The 19204-nt window shown below is 40.5% G+C and overlaps 1 protein-coding gene across 21 annotated transcripts in view; it reads right to left on the bottom strand.

Moving 5' to 3' along the window:
- LIMCH1 (LIM and calponin homology domains 1) overlaps positions 1-19204 on the bottom strand; it is a 349916-nt gene that overhangs the window by 39702 nt on the left and 291010 nt on the right. For 20 of the 21 annotated variants that reach the window (XM_032274031.1, XM_032274032.1, XM_032274035.1 and 17 more), the window contains 5 exons: positions 17152-17278; positions 15492-15649; positions 14863-15271; positions 10938-11153; positions 139-229 (listed from right to left, as the gene is read on the bottom strand). In XM_032274031.1, the coding sequence (XP_032129922.1) occupies positions 139-229; positions 10938-11153; positions 14863-15271; positions 15492-15649; positions 17152-17278 (1001 nt within the window). The remainder of the gene's footprint in view (positions 1-138; positions 230-10937; positions 11154-14862; positions 15272-15491; positions 15650-17151; positions 17279-19204) is intronic. The other variant, XM_032274038.1, reaches the window with a different exon arrangement.

The following is a 19204-nucleotide window of genomic DNA, read 5'->3' as shown; positions in this document are numbered from 1 at the left end:
GGTGGCAGCACAACCACACCACTCCTAGAGTCTAATTCCTACCTTTCCGTGGCTCAGTAGGAAAAATTCTTGACTATTTCCACTGAGTCTTCAGAGTTACCATGATTTACCTTAAAGCTAGTCTCTTATGAAACAAACCTGATGTGGCAAGTTCTATATTCCCTTTTCTTGGTTTTCCACCATCATTCTCATCCTCTTGACTATTCGGTTCCGTTTTCTCAGTGGTTGCCTGAAAAAGAGATTTTCCCCCCGTGAATAAATTATTCCTTTAAAGGTTCTAAAAATGATTTTTTTTAACAGTAATTTTTAGGCCAACAAGGTGATTTGCCCATAGAAATTCCCTCTTCTGCTTCCTAGGCAGCTTCAAGGTGAGAGCCTGGATTGTTTGGAGGGAGATGTTATAGCGGAAACAGGACATCCATTTGGGTCATTATCTCCCCAAACCTCCTTTGACCACCTTGGACATACATCCCACATTTTCCTTTCTTTCATCACCAAAAGTTCAAAATCATGGCTACCACCCACTTGTTCCTGAACGCCTTTCAAATTGGCTTAGGGTCATACCATCAGTGAAGTCATTCTGTGGTTCTGTAAAGGTTACAATTAGCTTCTCAGCGGCCTATCTTAGGCATAGTTGCCTGTAGCCCTTAGCGCTGTGGATTTTAGTCTGAAGTTCTCATCCTTCCTGGACTCCCAATGAATCTCTATTACTAGAGTTCTAATTCATTCTTTCCTTTTCGCTCTCCTCCCCACTCTCAGCCTACTCTTCTCTCACTGGTTCTTACTCCTTTGCATCAAAATATGGATCATTCTTAAAGATTTCAACTGGACCCTGTTTTCCTTCACTGTGTGCTGAACGATCTTCAGATACATCAATTATTCCCACGGATTCACCATTACATTCTCTGTGTATGACTCGTATTTTCATCTCCAGGTGTGAGAGTCCATCAAGAGCTTCGGTTTCACCTCTAGGGTTAATGTCCTTCTCCTCCAAATTTGACAATTTCTGTTTATGGCACCAGTTATTCCCATCACATAAACTTTGATCTCTGACTCATACCTCATGAATATTCATCATTTGCCAAGTCCTATTGAGTCCCCAACACACCCGTTTTCATATCCATCACTTCCTTTCTGTTTCTACGGCTGGGACTCCAGGTTTGCCTTCACTCCTTGTTCCCCGCTAAGGGGTCTCTGTGATTTGGACCTTACTATCTATTTGCCACATCACCGTCATGTTCATCTCCATGGTACCTCAAGTTATTACTCCAATGCTTGTGTTCCTCTCTCTCAGTAGTACCCTGAATGTATCCGTTTTATCCTTGATGGAATTTATAATAGTAAAAAAAAATTGGAACAACTTAAATATCCAACAATTGGGGAATGATTGAATTACTGCATGTCCATAAAAAGAATATAATCATGAAAAAAGATGTTGAATACTTAATGATGTGTGAAAATACTGTCTAATGATAGGAAATGTAAATTGCATATACAGTTTGATGTTTACATGTATAAGATTATATACATGCCTATACATACACATAAATATACCTGCTAATACATATATTAACATATATTAAAAATAGTAAGAAAATACAAAATGTCAATTGTGATTATTTTTAATGTGCTTAAATTTTGGGTGACTTTTCCTTCTCTTTACATATATTTCATATATTCCAAAATGTTCTACAATGACTATGTATTACTTCTGTAATTGAAAAACAAAATCAATGCAGTTTTACATTGTCTTGCATTTGGAGCCAATTGACCCTAGAACGTAGTCCAAAATTATCCTGCTATTACAATAGTTGCTTGGTAAAAATAAATAAAATGTTGAATTAAATACTAGCTAGATTATATTTTGACTTAAAGAGAGCAAGTTAATGACTATTGCATTTTTTGGTAGACGTTTCTTGTAAAAAGCTAAATTTTAAAGTGTCTATAAAATTTGCATAAATTTTACAAAGGTTTTAAGATAACGGTTTCAGAAAAGGTATTATTAAATGTTTCATAAAGTATCCCCATGGGTTCTCAAGAACTATGAATTTATTCATCTCTCATAAGTATATATATTTTACCCATAAATCAAAATTTGCCTCTCAAAATGAAAGGTCTTTAAAGTTAATGCATTGTGGAAACTATCACCGAATTCATTAAAAACAAAGAAATTTTAAACAACAAAACTTTCAAGTTTCTAAGAAGTTTTACAATAGCATTTAGTGGCAAAAATGTGACTTTTCTTTGGAGGATGGGGTAGTTTTGAAATCCTCATAATTAGATGGGCATTTTCTAATGATGAATACTCATGTATCAATTCTGGAAGAATATAATATTAAGTTAAAATGCACTTTAAAAAACCTAGGCAGGAAACATGCATCACCTTGGTATTATTTAATGGATTTTATAATATTTTAATATATCAACAAGTCTGAGTTGAATGCCTGCAAGAGACTTAATGAGTGAAAATAGTTAGCTGGTCTTTTTTTAAAATTACATTTAGGTTATAGTACATGTGTGTGCTTACATTGTTTGCCATATGAACCACCAACATGGTAGTAGGATTTGAAGATCAATCAGTTTAGCATTGCAAAGAATAAGTTGGGTTTTATAATTTAAAGTGCTTTCTCACACACGCAGAAATATTAATACATGATGGTGTTTTTGTTTTATGATGTCTATGTGGAAAATACTAGCAGAAATACTTATTTTTAGCTTCGCCTTCCCCACAAAAGGATTAGGTTATAGAAAACTATCTAAGGCTGGGAAACAAATTTGCAATTAAATATTGATGAATGAGTCTCTTGAGAACACTGGTGTTTCCAAACACTATAAACAAAATATATAACTATAGAACAGGGCCAAAGCCTCCCCAGACCAAAAATGTTTGAAGAAATGAACATATTTTATTAAATCTAAAATACCATCAATTTTTTACATTTTAGGTACTACTAAGAAAGAAAACACACCATCTGTTAAATATGACACACTATTGATTATAAGACAGATCCTGATTTACAGATGTTAAAATGTGAAAAGTGAGTCACTTAGAATCAATGAAAGAAGATAATTCATGAAGCCCTTTAGACCTAATGTGTGATGCAGAGGGACAGGGTGCTCGAGCACTGCTTCACTAAGGCTTATTGTACCAGCGCACCACATTCCAGCAACGTTTTACCACTTAGGCATGACTAACACAGAACTTCTACTTTCAAGAATTCTCACATTTCTCAGGGCATTTCTGTATGGCTCAGCGCTCAAACACCAAACTCCAGATAATCCAATTTACCTTACCTTAAAAGATGCTTTAAAGGTTATCCTGACATTTGATGTGGTAAAATGATAGTAGCAACAGCAGAAATCACAATCAACATTTACTGCATTTGCCAGTGCTGTTGGGCCCTTCATAAGAATCATCTCACAAAATTCTCAGAGCAAGCTTAGGAGGTAGGTACCAATATGATTCCCTTTATACAAATGAAGAAACTGAGGCCCAGGAGGTTAAGTGACTTACCCAGGGTCATACTGCTAGTAGGCAGGGGAAGTGGGAACCCTGCCTGTGCTGGTGACCTCAAGGCTCCATCATCTGGGCTTGGAGTCACACCAGCTCCAAGTTTCCTCCAGTATTTAAAGGTTTTGATCCATGACAGGCAATCTATCACCTGAGAGTCTCGTTTATTGCTGAAATGATTCAAACTGCTTTTTCCATTCCCTTTCTTTCCTCTACCTCCCACTCATTTATTCTGCAAAAGATTAGACCGCTCCTGGATTCTCTCCCCTTCCTAGGGCTCCTGGAAACCCAACTGCCCAGCCATCAGCTTATCTTGGAGATTTCTGTTCAGTCCAGGTTCTGAGGGATTAGAGGCCAGATGCAGAATCCTTGTTAAGTAAATAAATATTATGCATCATTTATGGAATGTATACTCTCAAGCTGAGTTTAAATGTATACTAGTCATCAAAATCTGGCTACTGCTAGCAAAATATTCAGATATAGTAAGAGAAAAAGCAAGCAATTTGAGTAACAGGAACTATTTAAAAACACTTCATACACACTGAGAAAAAGAAAAATACACATTTTCTAAAAATCTTGCATTAATTTCAGGGTGTCTTTGAGAAATAGGTAGTTGATGTTTTCTCCACAGTTTTCTGTATTCTGCAATGTATATAGGCTATCTGAAATCAAGGGAAATCCCCAAAGCCAGGTTAATTAACTCATGTCTGGATACTCCATCCTGGAGGCTTATTACTTTTGTACTCACATCATTACTTCAAAGGAAATGAATTCAAAGTTGGCAGTGATAAACTCAGAGGCTGGCTTCAAACAAACCTGCCTTGCTGGAAAAATTGTTTTCTGACCTGTATTTTTCTTTGGTTACAGCTCCACAGAGGAGAGCCCTTCCCTTCTCCAACTGGTAACACTTTTTCAAGAATGAAAACAAGTAAATAAAAACAGATCCCTGGACGTGAATGAATGAGAGCAGAGAAAGGTTGCATGGGACTCAGCCAGGAGCTGGCTTCCCCTTAACTGAGAACGCGATCCAAACCGCCTGGGTGCCAGACTCAGCCCTGGGGCCTTGGGTGGGAGTGGCAGTTTCCTGGCTTGAGAGAGACATGGTCTAGCCCAAAGCCTACCTGGCATCTGGCTGCACATTTTAACTAGAATCTTGGCAGTGAACTGGCCCAGAGAACGACACTGAAAGATGAACTAAAAATGTGAAGCAGGAGGGCAGGCACCCCCTCCTGAGACCCAGGGCCTGGGTTCTGAGCCTGTTTCTAGCATGGAGTTGTTGGGGAGCTTGGACTGATCATTTAACCTCCATGTGTTGGAACAAGTGATGTCCAAGGTCCTTTCCTGAGCAATGGTTTTGTGACTCTGGGCAATTTCCTGGCTCTTGTCTTGAATAACTTATCTGGGTACAAGCCTGGAAAATCAGTCTATTTACGCTCTGGCACCACAACCCAGGTGTCACATATGCTGTGCATGGGTTTCTCTTTTCACTTTTATACCTCCAAATATCTACTGCCACTGAAAGACAGAGAATCTACATGGAGAATCAGGCTCTCCGTGTCTTAAACTTTTTTGTGTGTGTACTAAACTTTTCAAATAAAAGAAATAATGAGGTTTTGATCCAGCTAACTAGATAGGCTAGGTTAATATTTTATTTAGCCTGATGTGTGCTTTCTTGAAATCTGTAAAGGTATCTGTATCTACATACCTTTAATGACTTTTAAAAATCATCAAATCTAGCAATTTTACAACTACTTCTAGATGGAGAAAACCAGTTTGTAAAGAAATGTTTATTGACATTTGCCTTCTAAAAGGAATTTGCAGTTGGTCTCAGTTGTAGGAAAAGCAGCACCTACTCAAATGCCTTCACCCTGCTCTCACTGCAAAATGCAACGTTTCAAGAAAGGTCCGATTGTAATTTTCCTGGATTGGAAAATATAAGTACTGAATTTTCAAGAGGAAGGCCTAGGGCTTTTTAAAATGGGGAAAACAGACCTACCTTGTGACTTAGTTTGAGAAAAGCAGATGAAGTAGTTTAGATACCCAGTAGGTGAGTTTGGCCCATGGTCAATGAGGGAGAGTTACCACAAACCTGGTGACATGGTGCTGGCTAGGAGGGAGAGCATGGGCCACATCGTTTGAAATGAGTTGGTGAGAGAGATCCGATGAACAGGCATGGAAGGGAGGGACACGGGGAGTCGTAAGAGTTTAGGTGATAGAAGGGGCCAGAACTGGAAAAGAGGGAACAACAGAAGAGGCAAAAGAGCTGCAGGAAAGGCCAGGCATGGTGGCTCATGCCTGTAATCCCAGCACTTTGTGAGGCAGAGGTAAAAGAATTACTTGAGCCCTGGAGAATTGCTTGAGATCTGCTTGGGTGATGATATAGTGAGATCCCATTCTCTACAAAAGGGGGAAAAAAAGGAGCTACAGGAAGAATCAAGTAAGTGTCTACAAGGACAACTGTCTTCTAGAAAAAGCTGTCCACATCTATATGTTTTCTAGAGAATTACAATTGGAACAACTAACAAGCTGAGTTAGAAGCTGACAAGGAATTCATCTCATTTGTGTGAAATTCACATCTGTTCAAGATGTTAATTTTTGACCATCTAACTTTAATCCAAAAAAACTTCATACTGATTGCCTTTTTGAGCTTCTGAAAAATGTATTAGATATTACAACTTCCTTACTCCCACTTGTTGTATGACAATATTAAAGATGGCTGAAGGGCACCTGTGGTCTATGAGTCACCCTGACAGCATGCTAAGTGCCCTGCAGACATGAATTCTCACAATAACCATCTGATGTATATACTATTATTATACTTCCTTTTAAATATAAATTGAGGCTCAGACAGTTTAACTTGTTCAGGTGGAGTCTGACCTTTGATCTAGTGCATGAAGTATTTTAGGTATTTTTGAAAAGGATCATTTTGGTGCCATTGAGGAAAGAAGAGCTTCAGATACAAATATAACTGAGAGTGAATCAAGAAAACACTGGAATAGTTTTGGGGGAGACGTAGCTTAAAATACCTTTCTGTAGGCCACTAAATTTAGGACATATTAGCCCTCAGATTAGAAAACCTTCTAAATTCTTTTACGGTCTTATATTCTAGGAGTCTGCTTGTGTGCTATAACAGATTTTCTTGCAGAAGCCAGTATTTTTAAATGAAAAAACAAAGTGTGAAGTTTCCACTGGGTCTTTAACAGAGATGCCAAAATGAACAAAACCCCTGAAATGTCTCAAGGATAAATGGGGGTAAGGGGGTGGGGTGTCCAGAGGAGGACCTGATCCCTCTGCCTGGAATATACAGCACTGTCATCACCTCTTATACCCCTTGGGGTCCTCTGGTAGGCTCCTCACCATTGTCCATGCCTTTGATCCTGCTCTTCCTGGTGTGTAGAATACCCCCTCTTCCTCTTCAACACAAATCCCATACTTACTGCCAAGTATCGAAATCTACATCTGAGATAAAACCTTCCAGACTAAACTGGACCTACGAGGATCTTGCCTGTTCTTTGCAATCTTATATTCCTCTGGTTTTCTTACTCTACCAGCTAGTACAGACGTTCCACGACTTATGATAAGGTTACATTCCAATAAACCCATTGTAAATTGAAAATATCGTCAAGCCAAAGATGTACTGAATACACCTAACTTACCAAACATGATAGTTTAGCCTAGCCTACCTTCAACATGCTCAGAACACTTACAGTCGCAGTTGGGCAAAATCATCTGGAGATTCAGTGCACTATAGAGTATTGGTTGTTTATCCTCGTGATCTTGTGGCTGTCTGGGAGCTGGGGCTTACTCACAACCAGGCCCAGCATCATGAGAGTATCCTACTGCATATTACTAGCCCAGGAAAAGATCAAAATTCAAAATCTGAAGTGCAGTTGCTATTTAACATACACTGCCTTTGCCCCATCATAGAGCTGGAAAATCGTTAAGTTGAACCTAAGTCGGAGTCTGCATTTAACTCTCAATTGTTCTATATACTTTTCTGGTAGCTTTATGAAAATTTTTCCCCAGCGAGTTTATAAGTTTATTCTTCCATTCCAAAAAACAGGTAATAGAGTAGGTCCTTACACAATCTTATTACCATAAAGGTAATTCAACTGAAGATGACTGGGAATTATCTGGCATGAGGAGGTGCAGACAAAGTATTTTTTTTAATTCCTAACTTAATTTAGGATCCAGTTCTAAGTAAAAAAGTGATAGTCCTAAGAGTTTCAAATCAGAAAGATGAGGTAGAAGGAAACTGAAGAAATGACATGACGTCATCCGTAGTGCCTGTCCCGGGTACAGATGCTGAAGCTCCGCATGCATCCCTTCCCTGAGCAGGTCCTGTGCTGCCTTCTCTGTCGTTCTGCCTCCCATCCTGAATTCATGCTCCTGCCTACTGCTGCTGCTGTGCCCTTTGAACAGTTCTAGCTCACCCTAAAGGAATTGTGACATTTTAGTAGTGGGTGAAGCTCCTCCTCTGTAGAGAGTGTATCTGTTGGGAATGCAGTTTTTGGAAGAAAGACACTATTTAAAAAGAAGAACACTAATCTTTTGACAGCCCCACAGAATCAGGCAAGTGAATTTGAAACAGAAAATGAAGTCCAAGCTGGTATCAATCCCTGGGAGGCCCTGAAGTGCAGTCACCCGTTCTAAGTTGGCCACCATATTTTGCCATGACCAATTAATTCCATTTCTCTTTTAACAGGAGTATACTGGCTGTAACACAGTCAAGAAATGCTTTTTTTGGAATCATGCAGAAAGAAAGAAAATGAGGAGTAGGTTTACTGGAGAGTGATTCTTTTCAAATGACTCTTGGGATAACACACGCTGAATGGAAAACTTGTGGTGTCCCAAGCTGCATGTGAGTATGCTGAGTGTTTTAGTAATGAGCCACAGTCCTATGTAGTACAGCTAACAACTTTGCTTATAGTCTGGGGGATATATACAGAGATTTCCCAACACAGAAAGTAATGCAATATCCCTTGCCATAGTTGATTTAAGAGCCTAAAGTACTATAGACAGGATCCATAAATACTACTACCTATTCAGAAACATTAGCATTCACTGAACTAGAAATTACTCTCAACTAGGCAATTTCTCCTAGGAAGAAATACACAAAAGGAAAAGACTCCCAGGCTTTTCTGAGTTTAGACCTGCATCCTTAGGTGACCAGGATCAGGTTGGTTTCTAGGAAGAAGGTCCAGAAAGCCATCCTTCTCCATGTGATCATGCATAAATTTTTGAAACAGCATAGTTTCTTTCAGATCAGGTAATTTGGCTTCTCTTAAAACAACATATTTTGGGGGATATGTAATCAATGTGAAATCTTTTTTTATGGAGGAAGTTTAGAAAATGCTCATCATGAAAAATGGCAAAAGAGAAGTAAGAACAGAACTATTAACTGCCCCTGAAAAGCAATGCAACCCCCATGTCTAATTAATTTGGCGGGTTTCTAATTTAAATTTTAAGAGCATAAGTTAATGTTTACTCTACCAGCTAAGTTCTCACACTGTTAGCAGAACTCATACTCTGTGTCATGATCATCTGCAAGAAATCTGTAGCAGTTGTAACCTGTATGCAAATGAAAAAGTAAAACTGAAGTCCAGGCTGAGAGACTCCACATTGGCCTGGATCACAAAACTTTGCTCCTAGAGACTAGGAAACGTGTTACCATGGTGAAAAAATGATTTTGGTCTATTCCCATTTGAGTCTCTTTCATAGAGTACTTGGGTACTTGCGGGGGAAAGTTATATCTTCTTAACTCCTCTGAAAAAAATGTAATTTTAGTCTTCAAAAGACTAATCATAGAGGGGAAAAATAATGATATATCCAGCCTTGTGGGTGGGTTTTAGCTAGCTGGGTCACCTAACACTCAGCCCCGTTGGTGCTGGAAGATGTTTCCTTTCACACCAAGCCTTTCTAGGGGCTAGGGGAAAACATCTTGACAGTCTTCCCCTTCTTTTCACTATAATACAAACCCAAACGCTATAAATTAGAACAGCAGAAACTCAGCCTCTGGTGAGGACAAATGAGGTGGAACAGAGTCCAGCCCGCACCCGGAAAGCTGGGCTGCATCAGGATAGTGACAGTTTTGGTTAGATTAGTAAAACCAGTGTGAGCCTTTCTGATGAGAGATAGAAGAAGGCGTAATTTTCCCAGCAATGCCTTCTACTCCAAAGCAACAAATATTATGTTATTTTGAGTTCACTTTTCTGCCGACTCTGAATTAGCCTACATTTTTTAGCTTGGCCATTCAGTAGTGATCTCATGCTTTACATTACTTTCAGCTTTTAAATGGATTTTTGTTTCTTTAACTAATAAGAAAAAGATCCTTTTATATATATCACCGGGGATGGAAATCCAGATTCTGATAGCACCCGTTATTTTCAAATGACATTAACAAGTCTAATGAGATCCTGAACAAACAGGAAAAAAAAAAAGATATTTTAAAGATTTACTTATTATTCTATAACACTGGACACCAATAATGAGACATGAAAAGTAAGTTCTAGCTTATAAATTATAATACCTTCCATTATACTCCAATAATACAGGTTGAATCGTGCCTCCCAAAACTCATATTATTGAAGTCCTAACCCTTACTACTCAGAATATGACCTTATTTGGAAAAAGGGCTGCTGCAGATGTGATTTAGTGAAGATGAGGTCACACTGGAGGAGGGTGGACCTACTCAGTATGACTGGTGTTATTCTAAAAAGGGGAAATCAGGCTGGGCACAGTGGCTCATGCCTGTAATCCCAGCACTTTGGGAGGCTGAGATGGGTGGATCACTTGAGATCAGGAGCTCAAGACCAGCCTGGCCAACATGGTGAAACCTGTCTCTACTAAAAATATAAAATTAGCTGGGCGTGGTGGTGTGTACCTGTAGTCCCAGCTACTTGGGAGACTGAGGCAGGAGAATCACTCGAACCCAGGAGGTGGAGGTTGCAGTGAGCCAAGATTGCATCACTGCACTCCAGCCTGGGCAAAAAGAGCAAAACTCCATCTCAAAATAAATAAATAAAATATAAACGGGAAATCGAAATACAGACACATCTGCAGGGAGAAGATTAGTGAAGACGAAGGCAGAGATGGAGATGACGCATCTGTAAGCCAGGGAATATCAAAACTGCCAGCAGTCACCAGAGACTAGGAGTAAGGCCTGAAACAGATTCTCCCTCATTACCAATGGAGGGAGCCAGCCCTGCCAACACCCTTGGTTTTGGACTTCTAGCCACCAGAACTGTGAGACAATTAATTTCTGTCATTCAAGCCATCCAGTTTGTGGTACTTAACAGCAACCCTAGAAAACTAATATGCCAACATAGAAAGAAATGGTCATTATCATGACCTACTTATTTTTAAAAACAGATTCTTTCACCATGGAATCATCCCAAAAGGAAGTGGGGAAATGTTTGGTTCTTACTGTGAGCTCTTGGGGAACAGAGTTTGGCTTCTTTATGTTGATCTCGATGCTGCTGTTGTCTTGCTTCATCTCCAGTGGAGACCCATGCACTCTGGCCACACCTTCAAACATCTGGGACTTGGTTAAGGAGTGGGCAGGTGCCACCATGGGACTCTCTCTTTCCTTCTCCTCCTCTCTATGAACCGTCTCTCCATTCATGCTGACTTTCCCATCTACCTATAAAACCCAGAACGGACAAAAAAATGCTATACCTCAATCAAAGACTATAATAAAATGACACATACAGAATTACCTCAAAAGATGATCATTTAATAACCATAGTCCAATCAAGAAACAGGTCTCTCTAATGTTTGATGAGATCTATAAGTTACGGCTTCTATAAATGCTATCTTTAAGGGCCTCCTTATGAGGTAGTTGCCCTGCTTGGGCGGCTTCTCTTTAGATTCCATTTCATGTTCATTTATGGTGTGCTTTTATTTTAAAGTACAGGAAACCAAAGAATCTTAAACACACACACCACATATTGGGGTTCCAATAATGTTTCGTTTCAGTTCTGACTGCTATTCCACAATTTTGACTTTTTTTTCTGGCTAGCATATAAATGAGGTGGAACTTACCACAGATCAGGAATATTTTACAGGTTATCCTGTGGGGGTAGCAGGGGCAACAGATACTTTTTTTTTGAAGCTATGGCAGAGGGCAAGGGATCTGATACCATGCTCTGTTACAGTGAATCTCCATTTTTAGTTATTTTTATAACCTCCGTTTTTTTAAAGAAACAAAGACTATGCAAATTAAAATATTTTTGTTTTTGCACTCACATCTAGGCGAGGCAGTTAGAGCAAGAAAGGGGGAACCCGAGAGGGTGGTTAGCCTGGCTTACTGAAAGGCATCTGGAAATCTCAGTCTTGAAATTTGAAGCAGAATGTGGCGTGGTTTTGAGAGGGAGCTCTGCAGTCAGGTGACCTGATTGAAACCTGGCTCTACGACTTAACAGGCATGGGATCCTCAACAGGTTTCCTATTCTCTGTGCTCAGACGCAAAATTTAAAGTAATAATATCTTCCTCATAGTGCTGTTATGGAGATTTTATGGATTACTATATGTACAGAATTTAGAACAGTACGTGATACATTTTAAGTACTTAACTATTAGCCATTATTATCATTAGGTCTCTTATTTATTTACTTATTTATTTATTTTATTTTTTTGAGATGGAGTCTCATGCTGTCACCCAGGCTAGAGTGGAGTGGCGCAATCTTGGCTCAGGGCAGCCTCTGCTTCCCTGGTTCAAGCGATTCGGGTGCCTCAGCCTCCTGAGTAGATGGGATTACAGGCGTGTGCCATCATGCCTGACTAATTTTTGTATTTTTAACAGAGACAGGGTTTCATCATCTTGAACTCCTGGCCTCAAGTGATCCATCTGCTTCAGCCTCCCAAAGTGCTGGGATTACAAGTATGAGCCACCTCACCCAGCCTCATTAGGCCTTTTAAAATCTTCTAAAATAAATAATGGAAGGCTGGATATTAGTTATAGTTTATTTACTTTAGGCAACTGGCCTTCTTACTCTGTTATCTGTTACCCATGAAAAGAAACTTAAATCACAACTCAGCACACACATACATAAATGTAACTGAAAAAGAAATTTCCCTAAGCAAATTTGCCTTCACTGTGTGACACATTATGTTTTTTAAATTGTATTCTATTCTAGCTCATTTTTTTAATGTTGGCATCAAACCACTAAATTGATTTCATGACCTAGCAACAGGTGGTAACTCTCAGTTTGAAAAACACTGCCTTAAACTATTTCTCTTGATCTTCCTTTACCCTTAATTCTGTTGTACTAGGAAAACAACTAAGCCTGTATTCCCTGCCCTCCAAGAAGAAACACACACACACACACACACACACACACACACACACACACACCCCTTGTCTTCTGTCCTGGCATTGTCAGCTGGTAACAATGGTCTAATTTGCATACTACCTTTGACCTTTGACCAGAGTTGCTGTCCACGCACTCAGTAATGGAACTGCAGGCCATCAATAGAAATACTAGCCAATGAGGACTACGATGCGGCAGGGGACCCCCTCTAGTGAGTGGTCAGGAGTGATTTCCAGCTCTAAGAGGGCCTCTGTTCAAATTCTTTAATAACCCCTCCATGGAAGTGCTTCCTGAGGCCACCATACCACCCTGCCACAGTGGTGAAGAACAGTTTTCTCAGAGCTGAAGTTCTGCCACGAAATCATCTATGCTAATTCTTCTGTTTAAATAATCACTTTGCACTACTTACATAAAGGAGGGGAAGTGGACATCTAGATTTATGATCAGATGCCTTAGAAATCCAGTTAAATAAAGGTATTCCCTATCCTATTCTGGGCCACCTCAACACAGATTCTTCCTTCAGGAAATATCATAGCTGTTCATTATCATAGGCCCTAGGTAAAGGAAAGCTTCTGAAACAGGTAAACCACTGAACATACATGGGCATATGTATATCTGTGTGTGTGTGAGTCCGTATGACTAGCAGCTCATCTTCTCAGAAAAAAAAAATCATGTATTTATTTAAGGGGCACTTGCTAAGTGCCTACTCTGCCCTGGGCACCTGTGCCAGCCCCTCGGCATGAAGCCATGAATAACAGAGACATGGTCCCTGCCATTATAAGGGGACAAGCAGCTCAATGAAATCCAGATGAGACAGTCAGGATTTTGTTTTATCAAAGCCCAAGGCAGAGATTTTGGAGATACGTTTAGAGTTATTTTAGCAAAAGTCAGAAAGTGTGGTTTGGTTCCCTTTGAAATACAGTAAGAAAGACACATGGTATCACATTGCTCAATTGGTCACGAAAACTTTTCTACGTAATGGTCACATCTCCGAGTGATGCATTCCACCTCTGTCTATTACAAACTCTTTGAGTGCAAGGACAAGGGGAACTGATCCCAAGACAAAGGATGAGTGCTTCCTCCTGATATAAGGGAAAATACTTGAATTTGAGGAAGTGAAAAGATGTTTGGTTTCCACAAGTTCTTCAGTCTGAAACATTATTTCACACACTCATTAGCAAAACAACCTAGTTTCGTTCTACTTGCTTAAAAAACCTATCTTGCCTGTGTGCGGTGTCTCATGCCCAAAGTATGTCCCATACTTTGGGACACTGAGGTGGGTGGATCACCTGAGGTCAGGAGTTCGAGATCAGCCTGACCAAAAGGGCAAAACCCCATGTTTACTTAAAAAAAAAAAAAAGCCACGCGTAGTGGCACACACCTATAATCCCAGCTACTCAGCTACTCAGGAAGCTGAGGCAGGAGAATCGCTTGAACCTGGGAGGTGGAGGCTGCAGTGATCCAAGATTGCACCATTGCACTCCAGCCTGGGCAACAAGAATGAAACTTTGTCTCAAAACAAAAAACAAAAACACATATCTCATTTATGGAGGACCGGGTATTTCCCATGTTCCCATGTGTTCCTTGCATCTTTTTGAATAAGTCAATTTCTTCCTAAAAGAGAGGTAGCTGCATATACTTCTATTTGAACCAAAAGCAAATAAAATTTTGTTTTGAGGAGTCTGCCATACCTCCCAATACCTAGAAATACTAGGGTATTACTAAATTAGGGTTTTTACCACTAGTACAGAAAACCATGCCATTTTTATCTAACTAGAAAACAGACCTTGCTCATGGAGATGCCTCCACTATTGATCTACAGGAGTCCATCTGTATTAACAACAGCAATTGAGGGAAACATCTGTCCCTTAAGCATTTACAAACCAAATCTCCAGAGACCTATATCTTTCACAACTGTAAATGTTAACACATTTTGCTTTTGTTTGGTAAAAAGAATGATATTTTCTTGGGTCATGATGCTTCTTTCGATTGACTCCTTGGAGTTCAGCTTCAGTTCTACTCTTAAAGAACTTGTCCTACCTTAAAGGTCTTCAGAACCTCTTGAGAATTTTTGGGCTGGGAATAAGGCTTAGGTGTCAGCATAGGCACTGCTTTGGGAGTGACAGTTTTGCTTGGAGACCCACTGCCTGCTGACATGCTGGTATCCAGAACACTGGCACGAGCAATGGTGGTTTCAACAGTGGCAGTGAATTTGGGTGGAGGCAGTGACTGTTGCCGCAGGTATTTCATGGGGTTGGGATCATTCAGGAAGGAGGATAAATTTGGCTCTGTTGAATGGCTTCTTTCCAGAATTTTTGGCATCTCCAAGCGTTCAAGAACAGCTTCACTGATGGTGAACCTCTCGATGTACTGTTGAAGGATCCCCTCTGCCTCCTCCTGGGACCGAGCGTTCTTATACGCTTCATGCAACTCTCTCTCTCTCCGCTCTCTAAAGGATGGGACATAGGAGGGAGAAGCGTTAACAAAATCAACTAATGAAAATTGCAAAGAAGACCTGGGTAGAAATCAAGGTAGCACTAAAGAAATAGTACAGGGAATATAAAAAGTTAGTGTCAGAACCTTTGTTGACAACAACAATTTTTTGAAACAAACAAAAAAAAACACCTAGATAATACTGTACATTAAAAACAACAACAGAAAAAACTCACTTTTCCTGAACAATTTCTCTGTAGGTTTTAATACTTTTCCTTCGTTCACTTGTCCCATCTTCTCCAGCCAGTAACTTCTCCATTTTTTTTCTTTCTTCCTCTTTCTTGATTAAGTCCTGAGAAACACTTCTTCTACGACTCTTCCAACGAGCCAGGTCCTGACAGAGAAAGAAAGATGTAATATTCTTCTTCAGACTTGCACATAATTCCATTTCTATTCTTCAGAGTTTAGACATTTCTACTCTTTAGTGAACTGACTATGGGCCCAGGCCCTACGACAAGGCATTCCCACACAATCCAATGTAAGTCTGGTTGGAATTGGAATGCCTCAAAGGCAGAAACAGCCAGATATTATCTACAGTATCCATAACAGGGCAGCACATTTATTTAAATATGGCAGTGTGAAATATGCAATCACATTTCGTGTCAGTTGCCAAATTTCAGAGAACTGCCTCACAAGGTAATGGTAAGAAACTTCATTTCTTCCAATTTATAACCTCTGCATTATTAATAGATTTGCTGACAATTGAATGGTAGGGATTCGTTTGTATTATACAGTTTCCACATGGAAAGTAGTCAAGGCAGAAAAAAAAATAGTGTTGAGTCTTACCGATCTGGTGATTCTGTATGTATTAATTCATGTGATCCTTACAATAACCTCACCACAATCCTAAGGGTAGTTATAGCAAAATGATAAGGAGTGAGGATTCTGGGGTCAGACGGATGGGGTTGCAGCTGTGGGAAATAATCCCAGCTCTATCTTTTTCATGCTTTGGAATCTCAGGCATGTTTCTCAGTCTCCCTGTGGCTCCATTTCCTCATCTCTAAAATGAGGATATCAGCACCTATTCTCACAAGCTTGTATGGTTAAATATGAAAATACATGCAAGGTGCCAGGCACACAGTAAATGCTCAAGATATTCTAGACGTAATTGTTACTACATTTTATCAACTTTGGAGAAGTTAACTTTTTAAACTAAAGGTGGAGTCAAGTTTGCAATAGCTACCTCCAGAGTGCTCTATGAGAATTCAATGCAATAATCCACTCTCCCTCCTCCCTCCCTGCCTTGGCTCTCAGTACACAATCTCAAAGCCCTCATCAGCCTCTTTAGCCTTCCTTCCCTGGTTCTAATCCTGGCTCCCCCACTGGCTAGCTGTGTGACATTCAGCAAGCGACAGCTGTGCTGGGACTCGTCTGTGGAATCAAGGACAATAAGGGTTGCTAGTTCATTGAGTTACTAAGAGGATTAAGTGAAGGCATGCAAAGCACTTAGAACAATGCCTGGTACCGGTACGCGATTGATGTTGGCCATTGTTAGCGTTACTATCATCATCATCACGATCAGTTTCAAATATATAACCTCAGAAGATAGTGTAGCCTCAATTCTACATCCCATTCCAGTTTCCTGCCTCCCCTCCCCTCTCCTTTGTGGCCAAGCTTCTGGCCAGGGTGTTTGCTGATTACATGTCTGTACCATCATTGCATACCTTCATGCTGCTAGTCACCTTCCTTTGAGTCCCACATTCACCGTGTCACCTTTTGAAACCCGCTAGGGGCTCCCTTCCCCAGCATGGCTTTCAAGTCCACATCTACCCACCCGGCTGAATTTTCTGCTACCAGAAGCCTCCCCGCTGCCCGCGCGCCTTGGCTGGAACTCACATCTTGCCATTTGTCGTCCTCTTCCCTCAGCTGGTTATTTATCAGCTGCAGCTGCTCCTGGCGGGCCCTGCTGTGCGGCTGCACCGAGGCCTCCTCCTCACACCGCATGTCAAACATGCTCGTGCTCCTGAGTGAGGAGAGAGCGAACACAGGAGGGACCGCGATCAGCGCCCTTCGCGTCTCCGCGCGCCTGGGCGTCCTGCCGCGTGGGGGCGCTACCGGGCTTGGAAAACTGCCCCCCTTCCCTGGCTGCGCACGGCGCGTGATTGGCGGCCTGTTCTGGCCCTGGGCGGGCGGTGGGCGTGCTGGCACCCCATCGCCTCCCTTTGCCGCAATCGCCAAAAATGTGACAGTCTTTGTCTTCAGTGATGTCACTGAATCGGGTCAATATCATTTTATATGTAGGTGCCAAAACAGGTTTAAAGAAGAGCTAGAAAAATGGTATTTGAAGCCCTGGGATCCTCTCATTTGGAAATGCATTTAAAAAATAAAATAATTAAAAGGTATAACCTGGGGAGAAGTTATGGGGAAAAAGAGCAGTGTTCCATGAAGTGAAACTTTATCATGGTAAATGCTTCTTTGTGTAGAAGGAAGCTGGCTTAAAGGCTTCTTCCTACGTGAATAGAGGCAATTTTTCCATTTCCAAAAAAATATCATTTGGCCTTAAGTTTAAGACACCTGCTTTTTCTTATTTTACTTTATTGAATTTTAGGTGCATCTGACAACTATGGGTTGGTGATGTATGCTCGTTGTAATTATTTCTTTTTATTTTTTGTAAAACTGCTGTAATTGATAGTGCAGTTGATGGCATCTTGGAATCAAGAAAACAAGGCATTTTATAACAAGAGTAAGAAATAAGATACATAAATTAGCTATATATTTTGTATCCTAATATGCACACACTTAATTTTTGTCAGGATACCTCTGAATATACCCTTTTAAAAGAAAAAGGATAGGGAAAGCAATCTTTAAAAAACTCTTGGACTGTGCATATCATTTTTATATTCTACAGGCGCTTACTAAACATTGGGCAAGACGGTAGGGCTTTTTTTGTGATGCTTACATAAACCTTTGTTACAGCAAAAGCTGAAGCAGCAAGATGAAAACAGAAATAGAAATCAAAGCAAAATCCTCCTCCTTTTATTTTTCTTTCAAAGAAATGACTCCCTTTGGAACCAAGTGGGTATGGAGCCCACCAAAATTCAAGACATAGAGGGCTCTTAAAAGCTCACTAAGTGCTAGCAACAAAACAAAGGAGATAATCTACTTTTGAAACCAGCCTAACACAAAGGAAAAAAAAAAAACACCATGCACTTAGACACCAACAAATTCCAGACATCATCATGATGTCCAAAATTGTTACTCCATGGCCAGACGATGAACAGCAGCAGCATCGTTGAATGCAATGGGCTCCCTAGCAGGGACAATAACCCTCTCTCTGGAAGATAACCCCCAAAGCAGGGCTGCCCACCGTCCTTTCAATCCACCCAAAAGCTCAATCTGTATGAATGTGTGAGTGCCTCTCCCTGCTCTTCAGATATTGGACAATTTAAGTCTGACCTAAGAGAACTAAACTGAAAACTGTACTTGTAACCTCTCTTCCCTAAGAGTATTCTAATACTCTGGCTGCATAGAAGGACTCTTAGCTGAGGTTTCTATTAGCATAGATATGACAAGCCACTGCATAATGCTGCCTCCATGTATTCAGTGGAGAGTCCGGATTTCAGCAGGTGTGCCTTCTAGAAAAAATAAACCGGGCTGGGCGTGGTGGCTCACACCTGTAGCACTTTGGGAGGCCGAGGTAGGCAGATCACTTGCAGTCAGGAGTTCGAGATCAGCCTGGCCAACATGGTGAAACCCCTTCTTTACTAAAAATTAAAATTTTTTAAAAAATTAAAAAAAAATTAGCCAGGCGTGGTGGCACATGCCTGTAGTCCCAGCTATTAGGAAGGCTGAGGCAGGAGAATGACTTGAAGCTGGGAGGCAGAAGTCGTAGTGAGCTGCGATTCTCCAGCCTGGGTGACAGAGCGAGACTCCATCTCAAAAAAAAAAA

The sequence above is a fragment of the Sapajus apella genome, unplaced genomic scaffold, assembly GCF_009761245.1.
Source record: "Sapajus apella isolate SASKATOON/1434 unplaced genomic scaffold, GSC_monkey_1.0 scaffold5, whole genome shotgun sequence".
Classification (NCBI taxonomy): domain Eukaryota; kingdom Metazoa; phylum Chordata; class Mammalia; order Primates; family Cebidae; genus Sapajus; species Sapajus apella.
This window is presented reverse-complemented; position numbering and strand designations above follow the sequence as displayed.